The sequence below is a fragment of the Anolis sagrei genome, chromosome 5 (genome assembly GCF_037176765.1).
Source record: "Anolis sagrei isolate rAnoSag1 chromosome 5, rAnoSag1.mat, whole genome shotgun sequence".
NCBI lineage: Eukaryota > Metazoa > Chordata > Lepidosauria > Squamata > Dactyloidae > Anolis > Anolis sagrei.
In genome coordinates this window covers 33,551,611-33,579,521 of record NC_090025.1, presented here as the reverse complement: position 1 = coordinate 33,579,521, position 27,911 = coordinate 33,551,611, and the positions used below count along the sequence as shown (strand labels likewise).

Sequence of the window (27,911 nt, the reverse complement as noted above, 5' to 3'; positions counted from 1 at the left end):
AAAATATTGCAAACAGAACAGTCATCTTTTATAGAAGGAAGAGATGGGGAGGAGAAAACGTTTTAGTCATTTAGCTCATTATATTATTTCATTTACTTGACATGTTTGCATAAAGAAGATGGGCACCTCTTATTGTGAGGCCAACAGGAGCACATTATATCTAGAATAGATTATTTTGAGTTTAGTGCTAATATGAAACTTGGCTGCATCTGTAGTAACATTTTACTTTTTCACATCTCTTAGTTGCATCTGTAATAACATCTGGCACAGACCATTTATTGCAGATAAATACAAGCAAGTTGAAGTTTTATTTCTTTGTCTGATGCAAACCAAACTTTGCTGCAGAAGAAAAACTGACCTTAGGGATGCTTGGGAATTTAGTTTGTGAATTTTCATATAAACTGGCCTGATCTATACTCCCCAGAATAAGGTGTGGATTAGATTTTCACTTCCTAGAGACTTCCCAAATATCCCATTAGTATTTCTGGCACAAACTATATGGAGAATGTGTTAAATTCTGTTAACAATCATATTTCAATCTAGCCCAATAGTGTTGGGATAATAAAAATTAAGCTTTGTCTCAGTCTTCCATTGTCTCATGTACTCTAGCCTGATGAGCAAAAACCTAGACTAGTAAGAATATTTGCAGTTCAGGACTTATTCTGCGTGAAATTTTCATCTTTTTTATTTAGTGAGGTGCATAGAAAATAGTGTTTTCTGTGCAATAAACAGTATTTTCTTCATGGAAATGCAGAAATATTAATTTCTCCACAGATTTATTCTTTTTAAAATTGACATAGTGTTGATGATTTGCATAGAAAATGTCACTTTCTGTGCACTGCAGTTTTTGTGCAGGATTTAATATTTCTGCATCACAATATTGTATTCCATGCAGAAAATGCACTTTTCTCTGCAGAAAATGCTGTTTCTGAGCAGAGTAGAACATTTTACACATAACCTTTGTGTAACATTGCAAATAGTCTTTGAAAACCATGTGATTTTCGAAAACCTTCTCACAGAGAGAAAGCAATTGATAAAATTATTTATCACTATCTCAAGAAGAAACTAAATGAAGAATGACAGCCCTAGTCTCTTGAGCATTTCTACACTCGCCAGTCACTTAATGTAGAAGTCCCAGAGAATGCTGTTGTCATGATGTGTCCAACTGTAGAAATATGGATGAACGCAATGCGGCTGTCCTTCAGCTTCACCAGCCATTTAATGCTACATTGAATGCCATATTCCTATAGCTGGAGACACTATGGTGACACTATCCTCTGAGACCTCTACAGTTCCCAAAGGATGATGTCATTTTCATGTACCATTTATATATAGGAACATAGCTGGATGCTTCATAGCTAAATTGTTTAAATGGCCATAGAAAAGGATTGCACAACCAAGTGAGTTCTCCACACAGGGAATAGGATTTGTTCCATCTGCTAGACCAGGGGTCCTCAAACATTTTAAACAGAGGGCCAGGTCACAGTCCCTCAAACTGTTGGAGGGCTGGATTATACATGGAAAAAAAACATGAATGAATTCCCATGCACATTGCACATATCTTATTTGTAGTGCAAAAAAACACTTTAAAACAATACAATAATTAAAATGAAGAACAATTTAAACAAATATAAGCTTATTAGTATTGCAATGGGAAGTGTGGGCCTGCTTTTGGCTGATGAGATAGGGTTGTTGTTGTTGTGTGCTTCAAGTCATTTCAGACTTAGGTTGACCCTGAGCGAGGGCCGGGTAAATGACCTTGGAGGGCCGTATTCGCCCCCCGGGCCTTAGTTTGAAGACCCCTGTGCTAGACAATACAGTCAATGTGTTCATTCTGCTATGATTTTAGATATTGAGTTTTATCTGCTACTAGTTTTAATACTTCCACAATATATGTTATGGAAACAATGTGTGCAGGAAGTGTGAGTTATTGATAAATAAAAATGAGGCTCGTCTCATTATACCTACTGATCAAATCAGTTCCCTTCTTTCTGAAGGTTTCTGAACCATTTTTTTCCTATTGTGAAACATTTTCTTCTTTCATGCTTTTCTGGTATCAGGTCTTTTCATTCTGGCAAGGGACAGATACACAGATACACATTTTTTAATAAAAAAATTAAAATGCATGCTATGAGCTTATTATAGAGCCCTTGCACCTTAGCAGTTGCCTTCCTTTTCATTATTTAATCTGCCTCATCTCCTTTGCAAATTCCTTTTCATAACATTTTTCTCTAAGACATATTACCCTATGCCCTGGTTGAAGACACTTCATCAAAATTAGTCCTGGGTAACTTAAATGATGACAGATATAGGAAGAAATGGCCATGCATCAGCTAGAGGGTTGCAAAGGAAGTGTAAAAAATCAGTTATCTTCAGCACTATCAAAGATCATTTGTTAATGTGTTAAAAGAAATCCTAAAGAGGCTATATTCAAAAGGAGGGTGAAGCTGACTCACATTTTTCTGATTAACAAAAATGTAGCCATAATATATGGGAACAGAATGCTTTTGCATTTCTACACCACTTATTCTTAATTGGAAGACATGCAATAAAAACGTAATCTTCAATAGGAAAACTCAGAATGTAATATTACCTGAACCAACAGAGAAAGAGACGATTAACTCGGTAGTTTGTTTTCTCAAAGCTGTAAACTAAAATGGATAAATTAATCATCATTTATGGGCTGCACATGAAATGAAACAGGTGGCTTTTTATAAAACTGCAAGAGTTGCAACCTGACAGCAAAGTAGTTATGGAAAGATATATATTTTATTTATCTCCTATTTACACCAGCTTTCTTTCTTTTCTTAGAAATTTTTAACTTTATTTAGAAAATCACACAAAGTTTATATGGTGTCATCTGAATGTGTGGTCTGATATTTTGGTATATTGATTTTTAGAATCACTGATGTATACAGTCTGATCTGACCATGCGTTAGCCTTACTTACATACTCCCAGAATACAGTAGCTCCCATTCAGGCATTCCTTTCATGTGTAGGCTAAATGTACAGATTAGGAATACACTTCCTAATTTTATTCAATTGTAGCAGCATCTCTGGGCCATAACATTGGTGTCTATTAGGTCAACAGACATTTACAAAATCACACTATCTCCTAATAGTGTGCATGAATGGCCCCCCAGAAGATCTCACTGTTTAGCGATTCAATAAGCTGTATAATTGGAAACAGGAGAAAGCAAAGGTCCAATTTATCTTCAAAAACAAGACCTGGAGCATATTGTGGCACACATCATGAACTGTTAATATCAAAATTAGTGGAAAGCTAAAGAACACTAAATCAGTCATTGTACTATACAACATAGGTATCAAAAAGAGTACTTCCAAACTCTGAATAATCTTTACCATGGTGGGAGGGGGGAATAAGTCTTTTAGCCTTGGGCAATAGGCATTAGCAGGGTCCATTTTCTGCTCTATGTAAGTGCAAAAAATTGAAGTGGCAAACCATAATTTCAGTAATATTATTACTGATTTCCATCCAAAGACAGACACAACTGAATTACTGCATGTGAGTTTTTGACTGTCACACTCTCTTGTTCTTATGCAAAAATCATGATAACAGCATTGTAGGGCTTCTGAAAACACTAGATCCTTTGGGTTTTTCACAATTTTGAGGTGTAATATTACTTGACACATAGATGTCATGTTTGGATTTCTTCAAAGGCTGAAAAAGCAATGTATTACTAGTGAAGTAAAACAAAAACTGGGCGTAAGATTTCAGTGACACATGGAAGAATAACCAAATTTGAAGAGTGTGGTGAATGATATGCTGTTTTATATTTTCTATAGCCTATGTTTTCATTATTTTAAAACTCTCATTTTCATTTCATTTTCAACATGTAGTGGCTTCTATTCTTCAGAATAAACTATCTATATTTATTTTAATCTGCCTGTTTATGAGAGAGATTACTAGTTGCTTTGGTAAACTATCAGCACTGAGTACTGAATAAGGGCAGCATTTTTCTGTGGTTTCTGCTGGACATCTCAATAATGTTTGAAAACATAAACCACATCATCACCTTGAGTCACCTGTCAAGGCTTGGTACTTTTGAGACCTGGGACCTCATCACATGGATGAAGTCCAATGTCATGATTTGCTATCCTCCATGGTGAATCAAGGCAGCAGCAGGGTGGCAGTGGGGCAATCCTGGCACCCTGGCTGCCAGCTGACACTTCCCCATCCTACCTGGGGAAGCGTCTCCTCCCTGCCAAAGCCCCATTGTTCCTTATGGAACATGGGGTGGCTTGCATGTTGGTGGTAGCAGCATCCCACCATGCTGCTGGCCCAGTTCACCCAGGTCACCCAACTGGAAGGCGCCCTACATTGTTTGGTGGGTAGCATGGGGCTCCATGGGTGACCTGAGGCAGAAGCATCCTAGGACGCTTCAATTGCCCCATGTGATAAGGCTGCTGGTGACATCAGTTACCATGATCCTGATGTGACTTCAAGGAAAATAGATCAATACTTGTTTGCAAAATGCAATTTATGACCTATAGAAATGTTGTTGTAAATTATCACAACAGAATGGAGCAATTTTATACCATTTACACTAGTCTTAAATCTCATGTGAATTAAGGCATGGTTGCTCAGTTTGCCCAGAAAGTAACATATCATCTGGTTATTCAAAACCATAGCCAACACATAGAACCAATGAACCCAACAAATATATTAGTGTATCTGATTAATAATTAAAAGCAATCTAAAACAAATATGTGAAAACATGTATCCGTGTCCTATCCTTAAATGACAACCCCTATAGCACATTGTTGCCAAAATGATTTTTCTGAGTCATGTCCTGTATCATCAAAGCAATATCAGAAGTGAAATAGACTATAATTATTAGCAAAACAAATACCTCTATCCAACAATACCTCCATCCAATACCTTGTGTTGCATATCCTTAGTACTCAGATAAGGTTTTGTGTCTTTATCTTGTTCTGCCTTGAAAAGGTTCCTGAACATTGCAGCTTGCAAGTCATCAATAAAGTGTAGTTCTATAAGCAAGCATTACACTATTATAGAAAAATAATAAGCTGCAATTTCAGCCTATTCCCAGAGCAGGCATAAGTTCTACTATGAACTCTAATCGTGATATTTATGTATCTTTCTATGATAGATGACATTTCATAAATTTTCTGTATGTATTATATTTTGTCAGGGTTGTTACTCTTCATGGGTCTCTACAATAAGGCATGCTATAAGTATAAACCCCTCAAGTAAGACAGATCTACTGATGTGCAACCCAGGGCTAAAACAGTGTGGAATTTACAGATCTGAAATGTATTGACAAACTTATGTTTTGAAATTAAAATGCCATTGCTTGGATCAAAACTATAGATAAGGCTATATATCTAGTACTCTCATAGTGCCTGCATCAAAATCTGGGTAATTCAATTGCAAAAGTAATGAATGCTCTTGGGGAACTTTGCTATGAATTTTCTCATGAAAAATTGAATTTATATTTTCATTCAAGACAACAAATAATTGCATTATATTCACAAATTTGAAAAATAGGATAAATTTTTAAAGCAGTTCTCAGGGCAGCATACAGCCTTATCTCCACAGAAATGAGCTGTGCTAAGACTTTTATCTCTGTCACAAATGTAAAGGCAGAAGAGATTTTCTGTGAAAGCCAGTGTAGAGGTTGTATTGGATGATCAAGCAGAACTCAGCTAGTAAAGAAGGAAATACATCAAACATGACTGAGACCTAGACAGCGGATAACCTATAATTTATACCTGCCAAGAAAGGGATGTCAGTTTTTGAAGTTATTGCCAAGCAGGGAGGGCACATTCAGCAGGATTATCTCTTTTTCTATGCCTTCTGCCCCTTTTCTTTCCTACAACATTCTGTTTGACCCTGAGTATAAGAAGAGCCATGGTGACGAAGCTAGAGAAACTCACGAGAGTAAAACTTGCCCGTGCATCTAAGGGGAAGTAAAGAGACGGCAAGAGGGTCCAGTAAAGAAAAGAAGAGAGAAGACAATTAATCTGCCTGTTGGCCTCAGAAGGGTAATCTGAAACATCTGAGAAAGAGTATGGCTATGGCGGACTACTTTAGAAAGACTACCCTTGAGGGGAGAAGAGTTAATGGAGAGGGATGAGTTAAAGGAGAGAAAGGAAAATGGAGCAGAGGAGGAAGAAAGAACCAGCTTAGCTTTGTAAGTATTTTGGTCAGGACAGGATATACCAGAACCAACAACACTTCCTGAGACTATCACTTTATACCAGTGTTTCTCAAACTCTGGTCCTCCAGATGCTTTGGACTTCAGATCCCAAAATTCCTAACCACTAGTAACCTGGCTGGAATTTCTGGGAGCTGAAGTCCAAAACACCCAGAGGAGCAGAATTTGAAAAACACTGCTCTAGACACTGCTGAAGAAAGTTAGACAGCCCATCCAACAATTGTGACTTTGGAGTGATTGCTGGATTCAGAGAATTCGGGATCCATCCAGACAGAACCTTTATTGTGGGAACTCCCGCAATAAAGGAGGAGCTTTCCAGACAACTCTGGTTTGTAGTGAATTAATTTTATAGTGAATTTATTCCACACCTTCTTGGAATAAGCCCGGTAAACTGTGGGGATACCCACCCTTCTCCCCACAAGCCCCCAGACACCTTAGAAAAGTAATAAAAACATATGTGGTCTCCATTAGAAGTCTCAGCTGGCTCTCCCGGTGCATAAAAATGATGCACCAGGAGAGCAGGGGGAGGAGGGAGGAAAATCTCTCCCCCCCCCCCCTTGGTGCATCATTTCTACATGCCAGGAGAGCCGGCCAAGGCTTCTAATGAAGGCCGCATACATTTTTATTACTTTTCTAAGGGTCTGGGGGTTTGGGAGGGTGGGGGGAGGGCCTCCGGACATTCTCTTGGGCTACTCCCAAGAGAAAGTCTGGACACCCACCCCAGAAAGCATGTGCTTTCTGGGGTGGGTGTGGATAGGCCCCTAGAAACATCTGCATTATTTTAACACAGATGCTTCTGAGATAAAGGCCTGTCTGGATCCGGCCTCAGACACTGGGAACTTGGGATCCTCAAGGAAAGGCTTATCATAGGGATTCTTTGCCCTAGAGCAAGAAAAGAAAAAGACTGTGATGTGAGAGTGTTTTTGAAGGGCCCTATGTGGAGAGGTCCCACCATTATAGGTTTGGGGAAAGAAAAAATCAATAAACTTTCTTAAGCCAAAGAACACAATGTATTCTCATAGAATTCCAAGATCAAGAGAGAATTGATGTTCCTCTCCCCAGGAGGATAACATACCAAAGGCCTATCTACTTCAGCATGTATTCCCTGAGAAATTCAAAGACAGAATGTTAATACTGTCGCAGCTATCAAACTGGGGTTCCAAACATTCAGCCGCTTCTGCGGAAGTTGTGCCCTTTGTCCAAGGAGGAAAAACCCAACAAAAACAAACTGTCTTTTAGCAAAGCAAAGTTTATATGAAGGTATTTACAAATAAAGCAGAGTCCTTAGAATATCCAGCTGCTTCCACACAATGGTTTGTAAACACAAAGTCCTTATCTCCAAATAAGACGCCACAGTCTTGCTCTTCAGACATTGTAATGATAATACACCTCTGACAACTCCAGCCTTGGGATCCAAACTTTCTCTCCAATCTTCAACCTTTCTCCAACCTATTTCCAGCCTTGAGTAACACAATGTACTAAGTCTCTATTAGTAGTACTTCAACTCCCACAGGTGGTTTGATTGTTGCTGACCATACAATGATTGGACATGATTCTTACAATCACTTACCCATTTTTCACTTGAGAAATGACCTAAACAATATAAAACTCTGACAAATACAACAGCATTCTTACATTCATGTTTTTGAGCTACTGGTGATAAGAGACATAATGAGGGACATACTGTCTTTCCCTTGAGAGTAACCATATGGCCATTATTGGTAATAACCTTTGATACATGAATTTGTAATAGGTACTGATAGATTTTATGTCCTATCATTTTTATATCTGTTTTTAAAGATGTATATTGGCAAACATTACTACATCTAAACTGACAAAGTTGAACTGCGCTTGGGTTTTCTTTCTATTTCATTTCCATCATAGACCTGCCTTCTCCTAGTCCTGAAGCTCTAACCATTCAGCATCATTATTGACTGTGTGTTTTAGTATTATAAGAGAAGTAGAACAACCTCTTTTCTCTTTCTTTATACTGTGCAATGTTATATACCTCTGCTATGTCCTCCAGACTTTCCCAGTGTTTTAAGCTAAAATGTCTGGTATGTTGTACACTTTCCGTAAAGTGAGTGAGCATATTGGGAATCTAGTCATAACAGCGCCTTTGTCAAAATTATATATATTTATTTACACTATTTATACCCCATCTTTCTCTACCCTGAAGGAGACTCAAAGCGGCTTACATAGAGGCAATTATTCAACGCCTTAAAACACATACAATTTCAAAAAATTAGATTAGATTAAAATTAAAATTAATTTACCATATATACTCAAGTATAAGCCGACCCGAATATAAGCTGAGGCACCTTATTTTACCACAAAAAACTGGGAAATCTTATTGACTCAGCTATAAGCCGAGGGTGAGAAATGCAGCTAGTCCTGGTCAATTTCAAAAATAAAAATAGATATTAATAAGTTACATTCATTGAAGCATCAGTAGGGGAAATGTTTTTGAATATTTACCATATTTGCAGCAGAATCACAATTAAAGCACCCCTGACAGATGGCCACCCAGCCTCAATAATAGAATAATAATAATAATAATAATAATAATAATAATAATAATAATAAAGTGGGTTGGAAGAGACCCTAAGGGCCATCTAGTCCAACCCTCTTCTGCCTTCATGCAGCAGAATCACAATTAAAGCACCCCCGACAGATGGCCACCCAGCCTCAATTATAGTATAATAATAATAATAATAATAATAATAATAATAATAATAAGGGTTGGAAGAGACCCCAAAGGCTATCTAGTCCAATCCCCTTCTGTCTTTTCATGCTCCACCCTTGCACTGTGCGAGCCTTCCTCGGCGGCAGCAGCGATGGCAGAGGAGGAGGGAGCCCCGGCAGCAGGGGTTTCCACTGCCTTGCTCTCCCCCTCCCTCGGCACATATGCGGTGGTGGGGGCAGCTGTGAGAGGAGGCAGAAAAGCCGTGCATGGGGCAAGGGAGGGAAAGGCACGCACCTTTCCCCCTACTCTCTTGCTCTGCTCCCGCCTTCCGCAGCGGTGGTGATAAAGGCGTGCACAGGATGAAAGAGAAAGGATGCACACGTTTCCCTTCTCCCTTGCCCCATGCATGGCTTCTCTGCCTCCTCACACCACTGTCCTCATGGCCGCACATGGGCCGAGGGAGGAGGGAAAGGCTGCAAAAGCCCTGCTGCCGGGCTGCCGCCGCCACTGCCAAGAAAAGCTCACCTTTCCTTCCTTCCCCTCATTCCATGCGCACCTTCCTCAGTGGAGGATGGAGCTGCAGCCATGGGGTTTGTCCACGGCCTCGCTCTCCTCCGGGCTCAGAGGAGGGAAAGACATGTGGGGGCTGACGGGGGAGAAGAGGTGAGAAGCTTGGTGGCAAGGCATGTGGAAAGGGCTCATCTTTCAACCCCACACGTTCCCACCAGACCCTCACCCAAAAATAAGCCGAGGAAAGGTTTTTCAGCCTAAAAAGGGGTCTGAAAAACACGGCTTATATTCGAGTATATACGGTAGGTTAAAATTAAAAACATATTAAACATTTAAAAGCGTTCAATTCCATATTAAAATCATGCCATCCATAGTCATAGTCCAAGCCGTTCCATAGCCATTTCATATATCCCAGAGCTGTTAATTGCACTGCACTTTTCTCTGAAGGCCTGATTCCACAGTCAAGTTTTTACCTTTCTTCTGAAAGCTAGGAGGAAGAGGGCTGATCTAATGTCATTGGGGAAGGGGTTCCATAGCCAAGGGGCCACCACTGAAAAGGCCCTAATTCCCATTCCCACGAGTAGCACCTGTGAAGGAGGCAGGACTGAGAGCAGGGCCTCCCTGGACAATCTTAATCTCCAAGACAGTTCATAGGGGGAGATATGTTCAGGCTGATAAACTGGGATGGAACTGGGATGGAACCCATCTATGTGCCATTCCAGACATTAATATACTCCCATTAAGGCTAATCAGCATAATCAATGAGAAAGAAGGTTATATTCTGAAAAATACAACATAGTTGCTTCTAATCTAAAGAAAAATGCCCTACATATGTGTTGTTTTTACCTCTCTAAAACAGAAGCCTTTCAGTTGCTGGTGGAATGCACAGCATTCCTCACTATTAACTATGCTGTTTCAGGCTGCTCGAGAGCCACACAGTTCCCATCCCTATTCCAAATATAGTGCGCACATTTGTCCTTCTGTGGGTTTCATGTCATGAATTTCTCTGGTGTGGTCCTCCATCTCTTTTATACAGGAAGACCATCATCTTGTCTGATCTCATTAATTTAATGTGTGAAACTTACCACAGGAAATGCCAAAGCCACCCATGAAAAATCCTCAAGGAATTAATGGAGAAAGAATTTGGAATGTGGTGGGTGGCATTCAGGGGGACAGACCTTATCCAGGGAGAAGGCAAATGTTGCATACAAGAAAAATATAACAGATTTGAGAGATCTGTATTTTCCCTTGTATGACATCTGGAACTGATAGGCTGAGATAACACACTGTTGTCTCTCTTTCTGCTGGAAGCATCAAAGACTAGAAGACTAATGCACATAGAGAAAATGACACAAAACATTACAGCATGAAAGGTCCTATTGGTTACAGTTTATATAACTGAGACAGAAAAGGAACAAATGGTGTGCTAAAAGAAACTACAGTAGTAAAATTGCTTCCCTAGGATAAATTGTACAGATTCTCAGGCTTCTGTGAATAAAAGCAAATCCGATCAGTAGAAAATAATGAAAATATCTTGCCTGTATATTTGGTCAGAAATATCGTGAGAGAACACAAAAACAGCAAAAAGTGTGGGATTGTTAGCCACCTTGAGTCCCCACAGAGATAAAGGTGGGGTATAAATAAACTTAACAACAACAACAACATGTGTCAGAAAAATTTGTTTAACTTATGTGATTAAGGGCGGTTCCAGACAGGCCATTATCTCAGGAGCATCCGTGTTCAAAAACGCTGATGTTCCCGGGGGCTCATCTACACACACCCTAGAAAGCACGCACTTTCTGGACTGGGTGTCCAGATTTTCTCTGGGACTTTCTGGGAGAACCCCACCCCACCCCCACCCCTAAAACAATGTAAAAAAAACAAAAGAACTTACCCGGCCTTATGAGACAGCTGCTGGAGCTCTCCTGGCATGTACAAATGCTGCGCCAGGATAAAGGGGGAGGGAGCAGGAGCGATTTTACTCCTCCTCCCCCTTTCTCCTGGGGTGTCATTTGTATGTGCCAGGAGAACTCTGGAAGACATCTCAAGTTCTTTTGGTTTTTAACACTGTTTTGGGGGAATTTTGGGAAAGGGGTTGGTATTTCCACAATTTTCCAGGCTAATTTAGTCTGGAATACCATGGGAATACTGTCTGGACTGCAGTCCAGACACCGGAAGTAGTGGGTTTATCCCACATTTTCAAAGAAGGTGCAGAATAAACCCACTATCAAATTAATTTGCCGCAAACCAGGGTTTTCAGGTTTGTCCAGAACATTGTCTGGACAGCCGCCTTTTTATAGTGGAAGTTTCCACAATAAATTGACTGTCTGGGTGCGCCCTTAGACACAGAAAGCTAAGGTATTTCCTTATGCTGTTCCATAGTCAATTTAAAATTGGCAAAATCACCCTTGGTTTTTAAATGATATTTTCACACTGGCTTCTCTGTAAGTGGAAATAACGGAGAACCGAGACTATCTTGTCAGTATGGATCTAACCTTGGATTTCAACCTTGGTCATATTAATAATACCCAATGTTTGAAGAGGGCTTGATACAACTCAATTGGGTCCAAGTTTTTGGCTGGAAGATCACCAGGAAATGTGTGCCTTATTTCTAGAGTTTGTAAAAGTTACTTTTTGAAACATGGTCAACTGGAACATTCTGGAAGACATAATTCCCCAAAAGGAATTTTTCCAAGCTCTGTCCTTCTTTATAGTTAATCTGGGAAAATAAGAGTTTGAAATAGTTTCTATGATTATTCCCTACCAAAGAACAATCCTGTTTTAAGTCACAGCATTTCTTATTCATCAAAAAATAGATGTTTGATCCAACTGTTCATTAGAGTTTCCTGAGTGATCTTTCTTTCTAAATGAACACTGTTTTAGGAGTTCCGTAATGTTTGAGATAGTCCTCAGTATACAGCCAAATGGTGTCTAAATATGTTTAGCCTAGACTTAATTACACTATGTTTAAGCATGTATTGCCATTTCAATAAATCAGGCCTTTGCTGGCAGGGAAAGAAAAATGATTTGTCAAGCAGTAGCTAGTTGAAATATAGCAAGAGCCTTCTGTTCTTTGTTCAAACAGCTGCCCTCTTAAGAGTTGCTTTAATGAAGTCACTGCCCAGGTTCTTTATTCAGGAAGATCATCATCTGTCTCAAGTCAAAACAGTTACTATTTGTTAATAATTCACAAGCCACGTATTATGAGTGAGATTCTGGGAGCCTGTTAAATCACCAGATGTAGGATGTAATTTTGGTTGCATTTTGTCAGTTAAGGGAAATGTTAATAATTTGTAAAAAGCAACTCAAATGGCAAATAGTAATTAACCAGCTTGACATAACACAAGAAAGGTACAGATGGCCTAAGAGCTTCCTGAATATATTATTTATGAAATCAAAAAATGACACTAAAGATGTGTGTCCTGTCCAATGTTACAGGACTGAAGCCCTCATCAGCCCTTGTTAGCATAACCAATAATGAAGAATGATAGAAAGTATAGTCTCAATAGCACAGGGAAGGCCACTGGTTGTCCTGCATTTACACACACACACACACACAAGAGTACAGCAAATAGATTTAGTTGGATTAGTTAACCTAATTAATTATAAAGAGGTTTCAGCTGCCAGATAAACAGATTTTCTGTATCATGTTAGGATCAGCCTAAGGTTATTGTTGGTGTATAATACCAACAATAAGGTTATTGTTGGTGCATATAATATCAAATATATATATTACACTAAACAATGATTAAGGAAAAGAGCTTTTTTTCACATTAGTTCGAAAATCTGTAGTATGGTGACAACTGCATAAAAGAACAATGCAATGAATTGTGTTTTGTTTGTTTGTTTGTTTGTTCTTCAACCACTGTGCTGAACAGGACCTTTGCAAATGTCAAGAGATTTTAATGGATATTCAGAACATTGTCCAAGCCTCATGGGACTGACCACTAGGCTTGTGCAATTCAGATGGACCACAATCCTTTTTTGGTATCTAAATTTCAATGGGCACCCAGATCCATTTTCAGAAGCTTCCTGAAATTGGCTAATGGGAAAAAGCCATTTTTGGCTCAGCAACCAAAAGATCCAGGAATATCCAGCCCGTTTGTGGCAGTGGGGAACTTACAAGGCTCTCCTTTCCATCATTTTTAGGGAATTGGACTTAAGAAACCATCCTTTCTGCTATCCTTACCCCTTATATCCTTCAATGAGACCTACCTCTTCACACAGGGCTAAATTTGGCAGCATGTGCCAGCTCCACCCTCCTTCACCCACAGAGCCAGCTGACTGCCATCATACCTTCCAAGCCCTGATATTAAAACACTTCTATGGGCTGCTTTCCTTCCAAGCCCCGCTGTTAAGACACTTACATTCTTCAGTGATAGCTGGGGAGAAATTGAATTCTCCCCATGGGGACTCAAGGGAATCAGGCTCCCTTCACTTTAGTAAACCACCCCAGTATTTGGACAAACTTGCCCCAAATGCCCTTTCACAGACCATAAATGAAATTGCCAAAGGAAAATACTAGAATTGAGTCCAAAAGCAAGATCCTACGGCCAGCAATGGCACTGGGATAGAACATGGAGCTAGCTCAATGCACATCTGTAGAGTGAGGACAGAAGGAATTTCCCCTTAGTTTCAGGATAAATTAACATAACCAAATAGGCTTAGTAAAGACTCTTAAGATGGATGGCAATTGGCATCATCCCCAGTTTGATTTAGCCTTATGGCAATGCCATATGTGATAACATCCAAACCTAAATCCCAATGATGTCAATGCTTCCTGCTCTCATTCTGACATCCTTGTAGGAAACAAAGTTGGATGTAGCATCGAGCAATGGTAGTGAGTGTTGTTCAGTTATCTGGTTTTAAAAAAAGGTGCAGGAAAAAAAACAGATGAGCAAGTAGACAACATATTAACAAAAAACTGTAACAAAGGTACATAAAATACAAATAATTTAATAGTATGATTTCTCTTTTGTAAATCTTTACAGTATATTTCACTAGACAATAGCATGGACAGTATTTTATATGATTATCAGTAACCCCTCCTCAAAGAGCAATATTTCTGACTTTTCAGAGCATTCATTATACAACATTCAGCTGAACTCTAGTTGGGGATATAGTTCAGAATATACTATACAGAATATTCATAATTCCATCCATTTTCATTCAAAAGCAAGTCTTACTTCCTAGTATAGTTAAGAATGTATTGAGTGACATAATTCTTGTCATTCTGAAAATGTTAAATAAGGTGAAACCAATCTAGAAAGTCAAAAGCAGAATGGCCGATTTCCAAAATAAGAGTGTGATTGTCCCTGGAATGTTGAAAGCTATCTGTTTATTTTCATGATTGGTTGAAAACCATGGCTTTAGAGCAGGAAAGGGTAATAAGTGACCTTCAATATGTTTTTGCATTGCAGCTCTCCTTATGCTTAACTTTGGCTATGCTAGCAATGACTGGAGTTTAACAACTTCTTTAGCACTATGTGCCCCCTAGAAAGCCACTTCCAGAGCACAATGCATCTTGAAAGTATTTGATTCATTTATTTGTAACAATATTCATTTACATTCATATAGATGTTTTTATCTCCAGTATTTTAAGAGGTAGTACAGTCAGCTCTCCGTATCCATAGTTTCTGCAACCCTGGATTCAACAACCCATAACTTGAAAATATTAGACAAAAAGCAAACCTTGATTTTTCTGAGCACTGCACTTATGTATAGGAATACTGCGTTGTAGCCTTCCATGATTTTAAAAATCCTCAGACTCTCTTTGGCACTTATTTGATTTGTTCAACGTCTTATATAAGGAGCGCCATTTTGTTATACCTTTGTATGGGATGTCCAGAAACCAAATGTCAGTAGATACCAAAATCCCACTGTAGCCAGAAAATAAAAAAGAATTGTTATTTGTTTGGTTTTTATTGGCTACAACATTGCAAAATGTCACTCTCCTTTATACACTCTGAAAGGCCTCCTATACTTTTAGAATAAAAAAATAGAATTATTGTGAAGTTCATCACAAGCTCAAGTATTTTAACCATGATCTATTTGCAATGTGGCTCAGACAAAAACAAGACAAAACAGTTTGAATGTCCCTTTATGAAATAAAATGGATGTAGTGCGAACATAGCTCTGGGTGGATCATGTGAGACGCTCTCTCCCAAATTCTATCCATCTTCACCTCATGGATGTACTAAAAGCTTGATAAATAATTTAGGAAACTAATGGACATGTTTTTAAAGACTGTGAACCCACTGTTAAGGAAGTGGCACATTTTGGCACATCCTTAACAGAGTGAAAATGAAAAACAAATGGCTATTCTAGACAGCAAGAAAGAAGGGTGTGAAGGCAGACCTTTAAGGTCACAGAAAGTTTCCAAGGCTAAAGTTGAATTCCATGTTTACAACGCAAAGTAAGGTACACATACACATCCCAAAAGAAATCATTCTCAGCCAGATTCCTGATCTATCATGCAGAACAGATAAGATAGAATCATTGTATTATGGAGGTTGAACTTGCCTAATGAATTATACAGTTCAGCCTCTATCTTCAATGCAGAATCCTCAGCTGGAGCATCCCCAGCAGGCAGCTGATCAGACTCTTTATATCAATACACCACAAACCTGTAGGCAATTGGTTCTATTGCCAAACTGTTCTTCTAATGTTCAGCTAAAATCTATTCACTTATAACCTAGAACAATTCAATCTGGTCCTACCCTCTAGAGTAGTGGAGAATAAGTTTGTTCCCTCCTCTTTATGACAGCTTCTCAGTTCATACTTTAGTTCCTTCATCTCTCCTAATAGATTTTGTTCTCCAGATCTTTTATCATCCTTGTTGTCATTCTCATAACCCCCTTTCATTTGCCTATATATATTTCTTAATATAAGGTTCCCCCAACTAAATGCAGTACACCAGATGAGGCCTAAAAGTACAGAATAATTTAGCATTATACTTCCCTTGACTTGGAAATTATGCTTCTATTAATACAAGCTAAAATAATATTTGTTAGGCCTGTGCTATCAATGAAAAACAGTTTCAATACTCTGTACTAATTTTTTTTTTTTTTGGGGGGGGGGGGGAGATAATTTCTAAAGTGATTCTAAAATATTGTTAGGGGTTCATATTGTAACTGTTGCACTGTAACATTTTCACCCAACATCCCACAATGTTCAGATAATCCAATAAGTTTATTAATCAACAAGTATAAAAGGAAAAAGGCAAGTCAAAAAAGAAGCAGCAAATGTAATAAAGTAATTCCCAATGAGATCAAGAGTTCATCATCTTTTAAACCAAGGCATGAAAAAGTAATCCACAGAGTCTTGAGTTAACACAAAACAAAACAAAAATCCTCAAGCAGAATATTGTTCAAAAGTTATATCCATAAACATGAAAATAAGGACACAAGAAAGGCAAAACATCCAAGAAAATGAAGTCATGAACAGGAATCAAAACAAGAATCTTGAAATACAGGAACCAGGAACTTAGGACTAGAAACCAGGAGCTGTTTCTGCTTTTTACAACATTGTTCCCACTAAAGGTCTGAGAACCCAGAAACCATTTAAAAGGCCTCAGTTCCTCCCATGACATCACTTCACACACACCTGCTTTTTCTCTCCTTATCTCTAAGCCTCGGAGAAAAAAATGAGTTTGTCTTTGTTTTACATTTTGCCTCATAATTTCAAAATGACTTGATCTGAAAAAACTTTAATCTCCTACATTTTCTTCCAAAGGCCACTCTGGCCTAGTCTCATGGGAACTGATATCACTTTTGCCCATTGCCTGGGAACAGGCAAGAGATTCCAAAACATCTCTCTCCAGGCCCCTTCTATCTTCCACAGACTTTTCAGACATTACAGGTTGCAACTCATCATCCCTTTCATTATCCTCTGAGCACTCAGAAAGCTCATACGATGCTTGCCAGGCTACAACACTAATTATAATGATATTTATGTAACTTTTTTGTTAAGTAATTGTGCAAGGGGAAGCTTCCGGGGCTCCTTTCTCCCTCATTTTTAGAGCTATTAGAATTAAACTTGCTACAATGGTAGAACACACTACTGTTACCTGCTTCCCCCCCTCCCCCCCAGTTTCACAACATTTCCCTCATCCACTAATTTTTGGGAATTTTAAAATGTTTTTATGAACATTTTTTTAAAAAAACAAAACTACAAGAGCTATATCCTTGAATTTATATTTTTCATGCTACAGCATAACCAGGGCATCATCCCACCCCTCCCCCCCCACCCCAAGTTTCAGAAAGATTTGCAGATTCACAGATTTTAACCAACATAAGCTTAATAATACTACTCATTGAAAGACTCCAGGGGCCATCCAGTTCAACCCCCTTCTGCCAGGCAGGAAAAGCACAGTAAAACAGATGCCCATCCAGCCTTTGAAATAATGATAACAACAACAATCATAGGAAACCTACTAGGTAAACTTTGGAGTTACTGCCTCTCAACTTTGCCTATCTTATAGGGTTGATTCAATTCCCAACAATCCCTTTTTTATCTCGAAATCCCTTTGGAAAATGAACACAGGTTTTTCTCCTGCTGAAGTGGGCAGAATTCTGAGAAAGGTAGTTTAGGGTGAGACCTTTTGAATTCTCTGCCACAGATGTCCCCGCCTTCCCAAACTTACATTTCCCAGAATTCTGCTTAGCAACTTGTGCCACCTCCTCCTCTTCACTCTTCTCCCTGAAAATTTTGGTGGTGGAAACTCCATGTTCATTTTTGAAAAGGATTTCAATATAAAAGGGGATTGCTGGGAGTTGAACAAGCCTAGTAGTTATACATTACAATCATTTGAACTTCCCCCAAAAAACATGTCAGGGCTTAAGCATAAGAGACAGACAGACAGACAGGGTAGGTGTTCACTAAGAAGTAGTTGTAAGAGTACAATCATAAACAATTCAATGGAATAAGAATGAAAAAATACCTGAAAACCCCAAAGTTTTTCAGATATTTTTTGTAAATTCAAGGAAGAAGGGGAGAAAAACCCAGGAGGAATCACTAAAAATGTGAAGCTCAAACTTACAGGAAGAGTTTAATAGTATAATGAAAGCTAAAGCAAGAGAATGAACAAAGTAACTGTGATGCTAGTGCTCAGCAAGGATGGTACAATGATAACCGATCACAACAAAAGGGCAGAACTACTCAACAATTATTTTACTTCACTTTTCATCCTATTTTATTCCCCCCTTTGCTTTGTAATCCATTCTGTGCCTCGTTTTAGTGAAACAGGAGGTCAGGAGATAATAGTGGGATAATCATCCTTGTGGTGGGGAAGTCCTTGTGGCAGTTGCATGGAGATGTTTCAGATTGGGGCTCCCTTGGTAAATATGTTTCTGGAGACCTGGCATGTAGAAGATACAGCCTGAGGTGGCAACTTTCCTCCTTCATTACACCACTCAAACAATTTCATAATAACTACAATTCTTTGGCATTTTTTAAAAAAATGCAGTCATAAGGAGATTGGTATTTCCACTAACATCTTTAAATCTGCTTAATTCAGAAGTGATTCTGCTAGAAACAAAAGTAAAATATAATCATCAGTTACTGCTCCTGTTATCTCTTGAAAACTGTGTAATTAACTCATTTTCTATGTACATCATAATTTAAGTTAATCTTGTTATAGACATTGGCAAGTAACAAATCTTTAAATAGACTAAGTCCACATAAAGCTAGATAAAGAACATTTATTGATAAAACAGTGACTTTGCGTTCATGAAAGTTAATTTTTATCTCTGCATGAATTATCCTTTATGATGTTCCTACTTGAAAGAGATGTCACAATTTGAAAAATCATAATTATGGAGAAAGGAAATAAAATAAAAATGAGGAAAAGATACTAAGAGGGAAATATTCTTTCCAATAAAAATGCAACAAATCATTGCTGCATACAATAAGCTATAATTTTTTATAAAATTCCAAGGCTACCATGAATTATCATGAAATTATAAATAAATAATAACTCAGTGTTAGGCAAGCCAGACATATTGTGAGCAGATTTAAAGCTGAGCTGAAAATTAATTCATCGATGATCTTTTTATAAAGTGAAAGTACGCTTTTCTGGAGTAGGATAAAGTGTTTGCAAAATTCTCCTTTTCACTGTGTTTGCCAACCCATTCCTGTTCCTTCATGACAAGGTAACACAGACAAGGCATTGATGTCTGAAATATTAGAATGATATGTCCAAACCCTCATTAAAATGTGAAATAAAAAAATCACTACCTCAGGAATAGTGAGGGGAAGTTGAGAGAGTGGGAGTAGAGGAGAATGCCAGCACATGAGTAGAATGGTCCCATAAAACAAAATAGGTGATAGGAACATGGCAGGTTCTGCAGTTATTGATGGGTTTTCCCATCATTAGCAAAGGGACAAGTTTATCATGGGGAGTAGATAGACTGGCAACAGAATCACAAGGCATCATGCAATAAAATCCTATGTCTCAATTTTGCACCAAACTAGTCTTAAACTTCAAATAGTATTTGAAAACTGTAGTTTTTCCTTTGCAGACTTTACAGTAGGAAGAAGATTGTGAAAATTACTCATTGCTTCCTTCAAGAACAACATTCGTACATTCATATGCAGTATTAATTGTGAGATGCAAAATAAAAGTTATTCATTGATTAAAGCAAACTGGCATTTTGTCTTACACCAGATTCAAAAGTTGGGAAATGTTATTTTTGAACTATAGTTTCCAGAATCTCCTAGCCAACCTAGTTAGTAGTCCTGCTGAGTAGGGGATTCTAGAAGTTATAATCTAAAGTTTCTATGTGCCAAAGTATAGTACATGGAAAGTAAGTAATGTGTTTGCAAGTTTGCAAGCAGCATTCATTGGTGATACCTGAGCTGTTAGAAACAAGTGCTACAGCAATGAAAATCTACATCTTTGTCAAAGAATCCCCATTACAAAAGGGATTTTTTTTTGGCTAAATAGTAACTTTGGGGATTCTCACAAATTATATAATATTCTTGTGCTGTCATACTTTGAAGACAAAGAAAAATGGACTAAGTACACACAGAGCAGGCTTAGATTCCCTCTCTTCCTGTTATTGACCATCTTACAATCTCAGCAAATGTCTCTGTATTTATCAGTTTAAAGTACGAAAGATTTGGGTAACTACAGCTACTCAATGTGCTCCAACTGGGAAAAAGGTATGGTTCTTCCTGTGAAGGAGCTAAGAATAGCTGCTATATTTTTCATTTCTTTTAAGTAAACAAAAGCCTGCTTATGCACACAATACCTCTGCAAAGGGTATCTTTGTGACAGAAGCCAACAGGTTGGAGAGCATTTTAAATACATACCGGTAAGTGTATTTCAAATGTATGGTTGAAAATACAACTGCTGCCATCTAGTGATATCCTCCTGCTACTACTACTAATAAGAATTTGACTCTTACCTTTTTCAGATCAGTATCTTCATGACTCATTTGTCAAACTACGGAAACGACCGGCTAGGTTTATATACATTTCTCAACCTGGCCAGCTTTGTTCAAACCTGGACTAACCTGAAGCTGCAGACCCTCCCGCCAGTTCAGCTGGCTCGCAAGTACTTTGAGCTTTTCCCTGAGCAAAAAGACCCGCTCTGGCAGGTAACCTCCCACTGAGCAAGCAGTGGGAACCCTACATTCATTTGCAATGTTGTTGCAGGGAAGACTGCTGGGGGAAAATTAGAAAAGCAATGTCTGCCAATTAAGACATTTTAATCAGTTTTAAATGGCCTGTGAGGTTCTTTTAATTTCCTTTTCAAAGTCAGCAATTTGGCCAATGAATATATTAGCTAACAGATAAGGAACTGGCTGCCACGTTACCTTCATTAGCACCTGCCTGGAGCCGGGCTGCAAATATCAGCTATTAGCTTGGTTGTTATTCACCAGAAAAGAGAGAGAAAAAGAGAGCCAAGTGGGATAAGAGAGAGATTCCCTTGTGTCTTTTATTTAGAAAATAAAAGAAGTTTCACATTACAATGTTTTGATGAACTGCAACACCATGCCTAGAGACAGATTCAACAGACAAATAATACTATGATATCGAATCACTGGCACTGCAAATTACTGTTCAGGGCAGTTCCAAGCTATTTTTTTCCTAAGACCAAAACTTTCTTCTCTATTCACCCTTCCTTCCATGAACATCGCTATTTTTGAACATACTATATGACCCCTGTATCCATAGGGAATACATTCACAGTACTCAGTTATACAGTTGTATTCCATTTTGATGGCTGAAAGTGAGGAGGAGCTGAGCACACAAGAAGAAAGTGCAAAAAACGAGTTGCAGTTCAACATAAAAAACCAAGATTATGGCAACCAGACTTATTGATAACTGACAAATAGAGGGAGAAGACATGGAGGCAGTGACAGACTTTGATTTCTAGGCGCAAAGATTACTGCAGACACAGATCGTAGCCAGGACATTTACTTCTTGGGAGGAGAGCAATGACCAATCTTGATAAAATAGTGAAGAGTATAGAGACATCACACTTGCAACAAAGGTCCGCATAGTTAAATCAGTGGTATTTCCCAAAGTAACCTATGGATGTGAGAGCTCGACCATAAGGAAGGCTGAAGATAGACACTTTTGAACTGTAGTGTTGGAGGAAAATTCTGAGAGTGCCTTGGACCGCAAGAAGATCAAACCAGGTCATACTTCAGGAAATAATTCCTGACTGCTCACTGGAGGGAAAGATATTAGAGGCAAAGGTGAAGTACTTTAGCCACATAATGAGAAGACAGGAAAGCTTGGATAAGATAATGATGCTGGGGAAATGGAAGGAAAAAGGAAGAGGGGCTGACCAAGGGCAAGATGGATTATCCTTGAAGTGACTGGCTTGACTCTGAAGGAACTGGGGGTGGCAACAGCTGACAGGGAGCTCTGGCGTGGGCTGGTCCATGAGGTCATGAAGAGTCAGAAGCAACTGAACTAATAAACAACAACAAATATTGTATGGAATCCTGGCACTTGATGAAGCACTAAATTATTTCTGAGAATTCTATATACTATTTCCTAAACACCAAATCCTCAAATTCCACAGAATATATTAAAATGGATCATAGTGTTATAATAATGTAGTATGAATGGATCCCCACAGGTGCTCTGGTTATGGCCTCTTGTTGGCTTTCACTACTGCACAGGAGATATTAATTTGTTGAGATCTATATTCTTATCATCCCTATTCCTTTCCTTGTGGTAACTGCCACAGGGCATAACTTGCCAATCCATAAGCATGTGGACAATTTCAAGAGAAAGGAGGAAACCATGAAAATGAACAAAATCTGGCTACCAGTATTTAAAAAAACTCTAAAATTACAACAGCAAAACAACAGAGAGGAAACAATCAGGGACAACTAATCACCTCTCAACAAAAGATTCCCCCAGGCACTAGCAAGCCACACCAAAAAACTGCCAGGCCATCAAATGCTAATCAAGATGGCCAGTTGAAACATTCACACCTAGATCCAGCAGACAAGAGTTCTTTGTCCCACCCTGGTCATTCCACAGATATATAAACCCATTTTCCTAGTTTCAACAGACTTCACCACCTCTGAGGATGCTTGCCATAAATGCAGGCGAAACGTCAGGAGATAATGCCTCTAGAACATGGCCATGTAGCCTGAAAAAACCTACAACAACCCAGTGATTCTGGCCATGAAAGCCTTCGACAATACAAATCATACCTTGCTTGGAAATTTGAAAGTCTCTGAGCCATTTCTCCAGTGGAGGTGGAGTTCCTTTTTCAATGAGTACAGGGCATCCATTTTGCCCTGTAATCCCTCCTTAAAGTCTCCTTTTATAACAAATTCCATAAATAAAGCTACTCCTCTTCAATAAAGTTTATACTAGCAAAATATAAATCAATTTATCACAGTAACGTTTTATAGAAAAAGAGAGATTTGGGAATGCTCTTCAAGGGACAAACCATGGAACATTGCTCTCTAAAGGAATCAGCATTGTGAAGTTTAGAGGATGTCATTTGCTTTTGTGTATAAAATGGGGACTTTCTGTTGATGCTGAAACTTGACAGGTCTGATTTATTAAGGTAGGAATACAGTACCTAGAAAGGTTGTGTCATTTAGACAGGTAATTCCAAGGCTACAGCCATTAGAAGATAAGATTATATTATCATACATTATAATACAAATTCAACTAGAAATGGAAATAAAATAAACTAACGAAAGAGTAATGAAGTGAGTAGGAAAATAGCAAATAGAAATGTGTGCAATGCAGCTTCAGAAAATGAAACAAAAATGGAATGAAATGAGTCTTTTTTTCAACTTCCCATCCCACATGAAGTCCAGTAGGCAGTGCTGGAGAAGATGAAACAATGGTCAGATTTGATGCGACAGCTCCTTATATACTTAAAAGGGAAATTTCACTACAATTTACATTGCTGTTAGAAAGGATTATCCACTTGCTTCAGGCCATGGTATCTGTAGGCTGTAATAAAGCTGTTTGATCACTACCATCTGAATCTCTAGCCCACTGCATATCAGAATCCCATACAAAGGAAATTCCAGCATGATAATTCTTTTGAAGAGGCTTCTTTCATTTTCTTCTCACATTTTTATTTCTCATTAACACATAGTTGAAAGATAAATTGCTGAATAACCTCGAACTGTGATTTGTCGTCCCCCCCCCCCCACCTTTGTGTCTTCATGCAAATGTTGAATATTGCTAAACACTTTATATTGGAAACTTATCTGCTATGGTTTTACATTTAAGTGTGTATGCCAATTGTACTGATCGCTCCTTTTAAAGGAAGAAATGAAATCAGATGAACTGAAGTTTTATATTAATCAAACATAAAATGTAATTATATAGCACTGAGTGCAAAAATGTTCTTGCAATAATCATCTTCATGTCAGAACTATGGGGAGGAGACCAATATCCTCACTATATACAGTGTTTGTGGTTTACAGAAAAATGGCTGTTTAGTAGGGTGCCACTGTATACTATAGTAATGATATGGGAACCACTTTTTCAGGGGTTCATAGACAATCACATATTCCTTCCCATCAAAACAATGAGATTGCACAACCTGTAGAATCAGTCCAACTAACATAAGCACCTTTAATTATCACATTACCATGGATAAAGCTACTATTCCACTACTGTCAGATATCGTACTACTGTCAGGTATATTGTACCATAACCCACAGTGTAAGTGTTGGAATAATGTGGCCCTCCAAATTTTGTTAAATGGCAACTCCTTACAGGAACAGCCATTATAGCCATCATAGTTAATAATCAACTTGCTAAAAGTTGCACTTCAATCACCTCTGGAAGACCCCACACAATTCCCACTCCTGATTCCCGAAATATGACTGAAACCCAGGAACAAAGAAAGCTGTCTTATGGATTTAAATCACTGGTTTGCCTAGACCAATAGTGCTTATACATACCAGCACCAGTTCCTCGCAGTTTCAGACACAGCCCTTCCCATTTCTACCTGGAGACCATGAGAATTGAACCTTGACCTTTCTATCTGTGAGTTATGTTTTATTACATGTGTGGATTGTGTCCAGATTTACTCACATTTTCTGAAGATCCATTGAAACCCATACAATTTAATTAATCATGAATAATATAAGTTCCATTAGGTCTACTGAAAGTTTATCTTTGTGTGAATCTAATGTTATGATTTGAATTCTTTTGGTATAGTACACCAACTTCATTGGTGTGGGTGGCAGTGGCATGAAGAAAAAAGAACTAGTGGCCATTAAGAAAGTTAAATGTTTTAGAAACAGATTATTTGGAACCAGAAGATTTCGATGTCTTTCTTTTTCCACTACTGGGTGACCCTGAAGAATATGCAATATCTAACATATTGTAAAAACAGAATTTCTACTAACATCACTATTCACTCCATTATGCTCACTTTTGACTTGATAAATCTATTTATGTGCTTAATTATGTCTACTGATCAAAAATCAGTATAAAAAACAACTATATTCAGAGCTTTAGAATATCTAATAAAATATAAACAATAAGTTTTGGGTTCCATACTCTATTTGTTTCTGAGTTCAGTTGCTACTTCATAATTTTCAGAAATGCGGGGGGAGGGGGGATTGGACAAGACAATATGGTTCTGCTGAGAAGTGTGGACAGAACTGATAGAGGATTGCATTAGGGGTTGTAATGAATGAACACTGAACTGTATGGGGAGAAGAGAAATCATAAAACCTGTCCATCATCAGCACACTGTTGCATGAATAGAACAAAGTCATGAATGGGTGTGAGAGTATAGCACTAGGTTGATCTGAGCCAAAGGTAGTTTCTTTTACCTTTTACCTACTGTTTGAGTACAGTAGAATTCAGCAAACTTGTGTACATCAAATAATTACACAATTCTGACAATAGTGTGAATAAAATTCCTTTCACCTTATCTCAAACAAGTATTGGGTTGCTTCATCTTACACTCTAAAACCAGATCTGATTTCACATTAGATGTAACTCAGGTGGTGGAGAAAGAATTCTGGCACAGTAGGAAACAACTTTTGCTGCATAGGACTTTTCCATAGAGCAGAATATGCTCCAGAAGTAAAAAAGCTTCTTTCTTTCATTCAGAATCCATGTGATGACAGACGTCATAGGGATATCTGGTCTAGAGAGAAAACATGTGACCATCTACCAAAATTTCTTGTGATTGGACCCCAGAAAACAGGTAATCCAATATTGCATTATATTTTTTAAAATGCATTAATCCTTGCCAGCTAAAGATAAAATATTTTGCAGGGGGTGGTTATATGAAGACTTTGTTCAATTATAACAGCTTTAGTGGGGGGAAAACCATAGCCAAAAAAACTTTCTTTTCTCTCCCTTAACCGAATAATATTTCACCAAGAGTTCTTGAACTAATTTGCTTTTGATGATTCTTCACTGAACTGAACTTGACAACAGATTATTCTTCTGTGTATCCAGACTGTGGTTCGCTCTGCCATTATTTAACTGCATCCATTGGTGGATGATGATCATCATCTTTATTTCTACCCCACCACCATCTCCCAGAGGGACTCGGGCAGCTTACAAAGCACTCAAAGTTGCAAAGATATCAAATACAAAAATTGCAAAAACAATAACTTCGTAAAACAATGACAGCCAACATAAATATCTCATTTCACAAAACCCCCTAGTTAAAAACAGTAAAATACAGCAATAGCTGCAGGTATAAAACAACAACAATCAATCTCAGTCATGTAAAGTGCTTGGTGAAATCTATGGGTCCTCATGTATATTCATTAAAGAAATATAAATATGCTCGGAGGTTTGTTGAAAAAATGATGTCTTCAATTGTGTACAGAAGGCTTGAAGAGTGGAGGCTAGCCTGATCTCCCTCAGGAGAGCATTCCAGAGACAGTGGGCCACCACTGAGAGGGCCCTCTCCCTCGTCCCCACCAACCACACTTGAGACAGAGGCAGGACTGAGGGGAGGGCCTTCTCAGTAGATCTTAATTCCCATGCTGGTTCGTAGAAAGAGATATGGTCACAAAGATAGGATGGACCCAAAGCATATAATACATTAATAAATTGGTTAATAAATTGATTCAAAGTCAAGACAGTTATGAACAATAGAAAAAACAGTTGACGCCTGTCATCCTATGAACAGGAGGCACTTTTAATGAAGGAATTTAGAAAATATTATTCTCCCAAGAAAAGTTGTCTCTCTTATGGTGAATTTTAATTGAAGAACTTATAGCATTCACCAAAGCTGTTTTCATCTGTAAAACATCCAAAGATTAGATCAGGTAATAATCTTCATGATGAAATCACTCCCGCTGTTTCTTAAATAAATGCTTTTCTTCCCAATGTTCTGGAACTGTCTGATGTTTGTAGATTTGAAGGGAAAACACTGATAAAGAGATGAGAAGCATATAATCTGGTACACAAAAGAGACATTCTGTCATCAAGGCAGTCTCCTGAGTAAATACAATGTGATATAAAGGCAGAAACAAAATAGTTGGCTTGATGAGAAGGAAATCAAGGGGGCAAGAAAATTGCTTTGCTAGCTATTCATCCTTGAGCCAGTACTATGAGGAAGCATTGCATTAGTAAAAGAACTAAAGTACATATTATTCCTTTTTTAAAGTGTGCAGCTTTTGCGGGGGGGGGGGGGGGGGTAAAGCTATGGTAAATGAATACAAGGAAGACATATCTGAAAAGTAGTGTCTATGCATATATTGCATAGGAATATTAAAAAGAAAAAATGGCTGCAGCATGAAATATTATTATTATGGTTACAATTCCTGCCCTTATAAAAACGAAAAGGAAAGAACAATCGACCAATCAACACCACTTCAACAGGCTCCAACCACAATTGTCTGTGGTATTTTCCTTGTTTCCAACTGGTCAGTTTTGTGCACTTCCTGCTCATAGATTTATTTAATCATGTACTTTGGCAGGTACTGGAAGGGAATGCTAACCAGTTGGATTGGATCTTGGAGGAAGACAGAAACTTTGCTCAGGTTGTCAAGGAATACTAAAAGCAGCACATGTCATTCCTCTGGAAG

At 38.3% G+C, this 27,911-nt stretch overlaps 1 protein-coding gene across 2 annotated transcripts in view; it reads left to right on the top strand.

The window, feature by feature from the left end:
- LOC132776899 (bifunctional heparan sulfate N-deacetylase/N-sulfotransferase 4) overlaps positions 1–27,911 on the top strand; it is a 152,674-nt gene that overhangs the window by 109,569 nt on the left and 15,194 nt on the right. Inside the window, exons 7-8 of one of the 2 annotated variants that reach the window (XM_060779023.2) lie at positions 20,817–20,999; positions 25,972–26,068. In XM_060779023.2, the coding sequence (XP_060635006.2) occupies positions 20,817–20,999; positions 25,972–26,068 (280 nt within the window). The remainder of the gene's footprint in view (positions 1–20,816; positions 21,000–25,971; positions 26,069–27,911) is intronic. The other variant, XM_060779025.2, reaches the window with a different exon arrangement.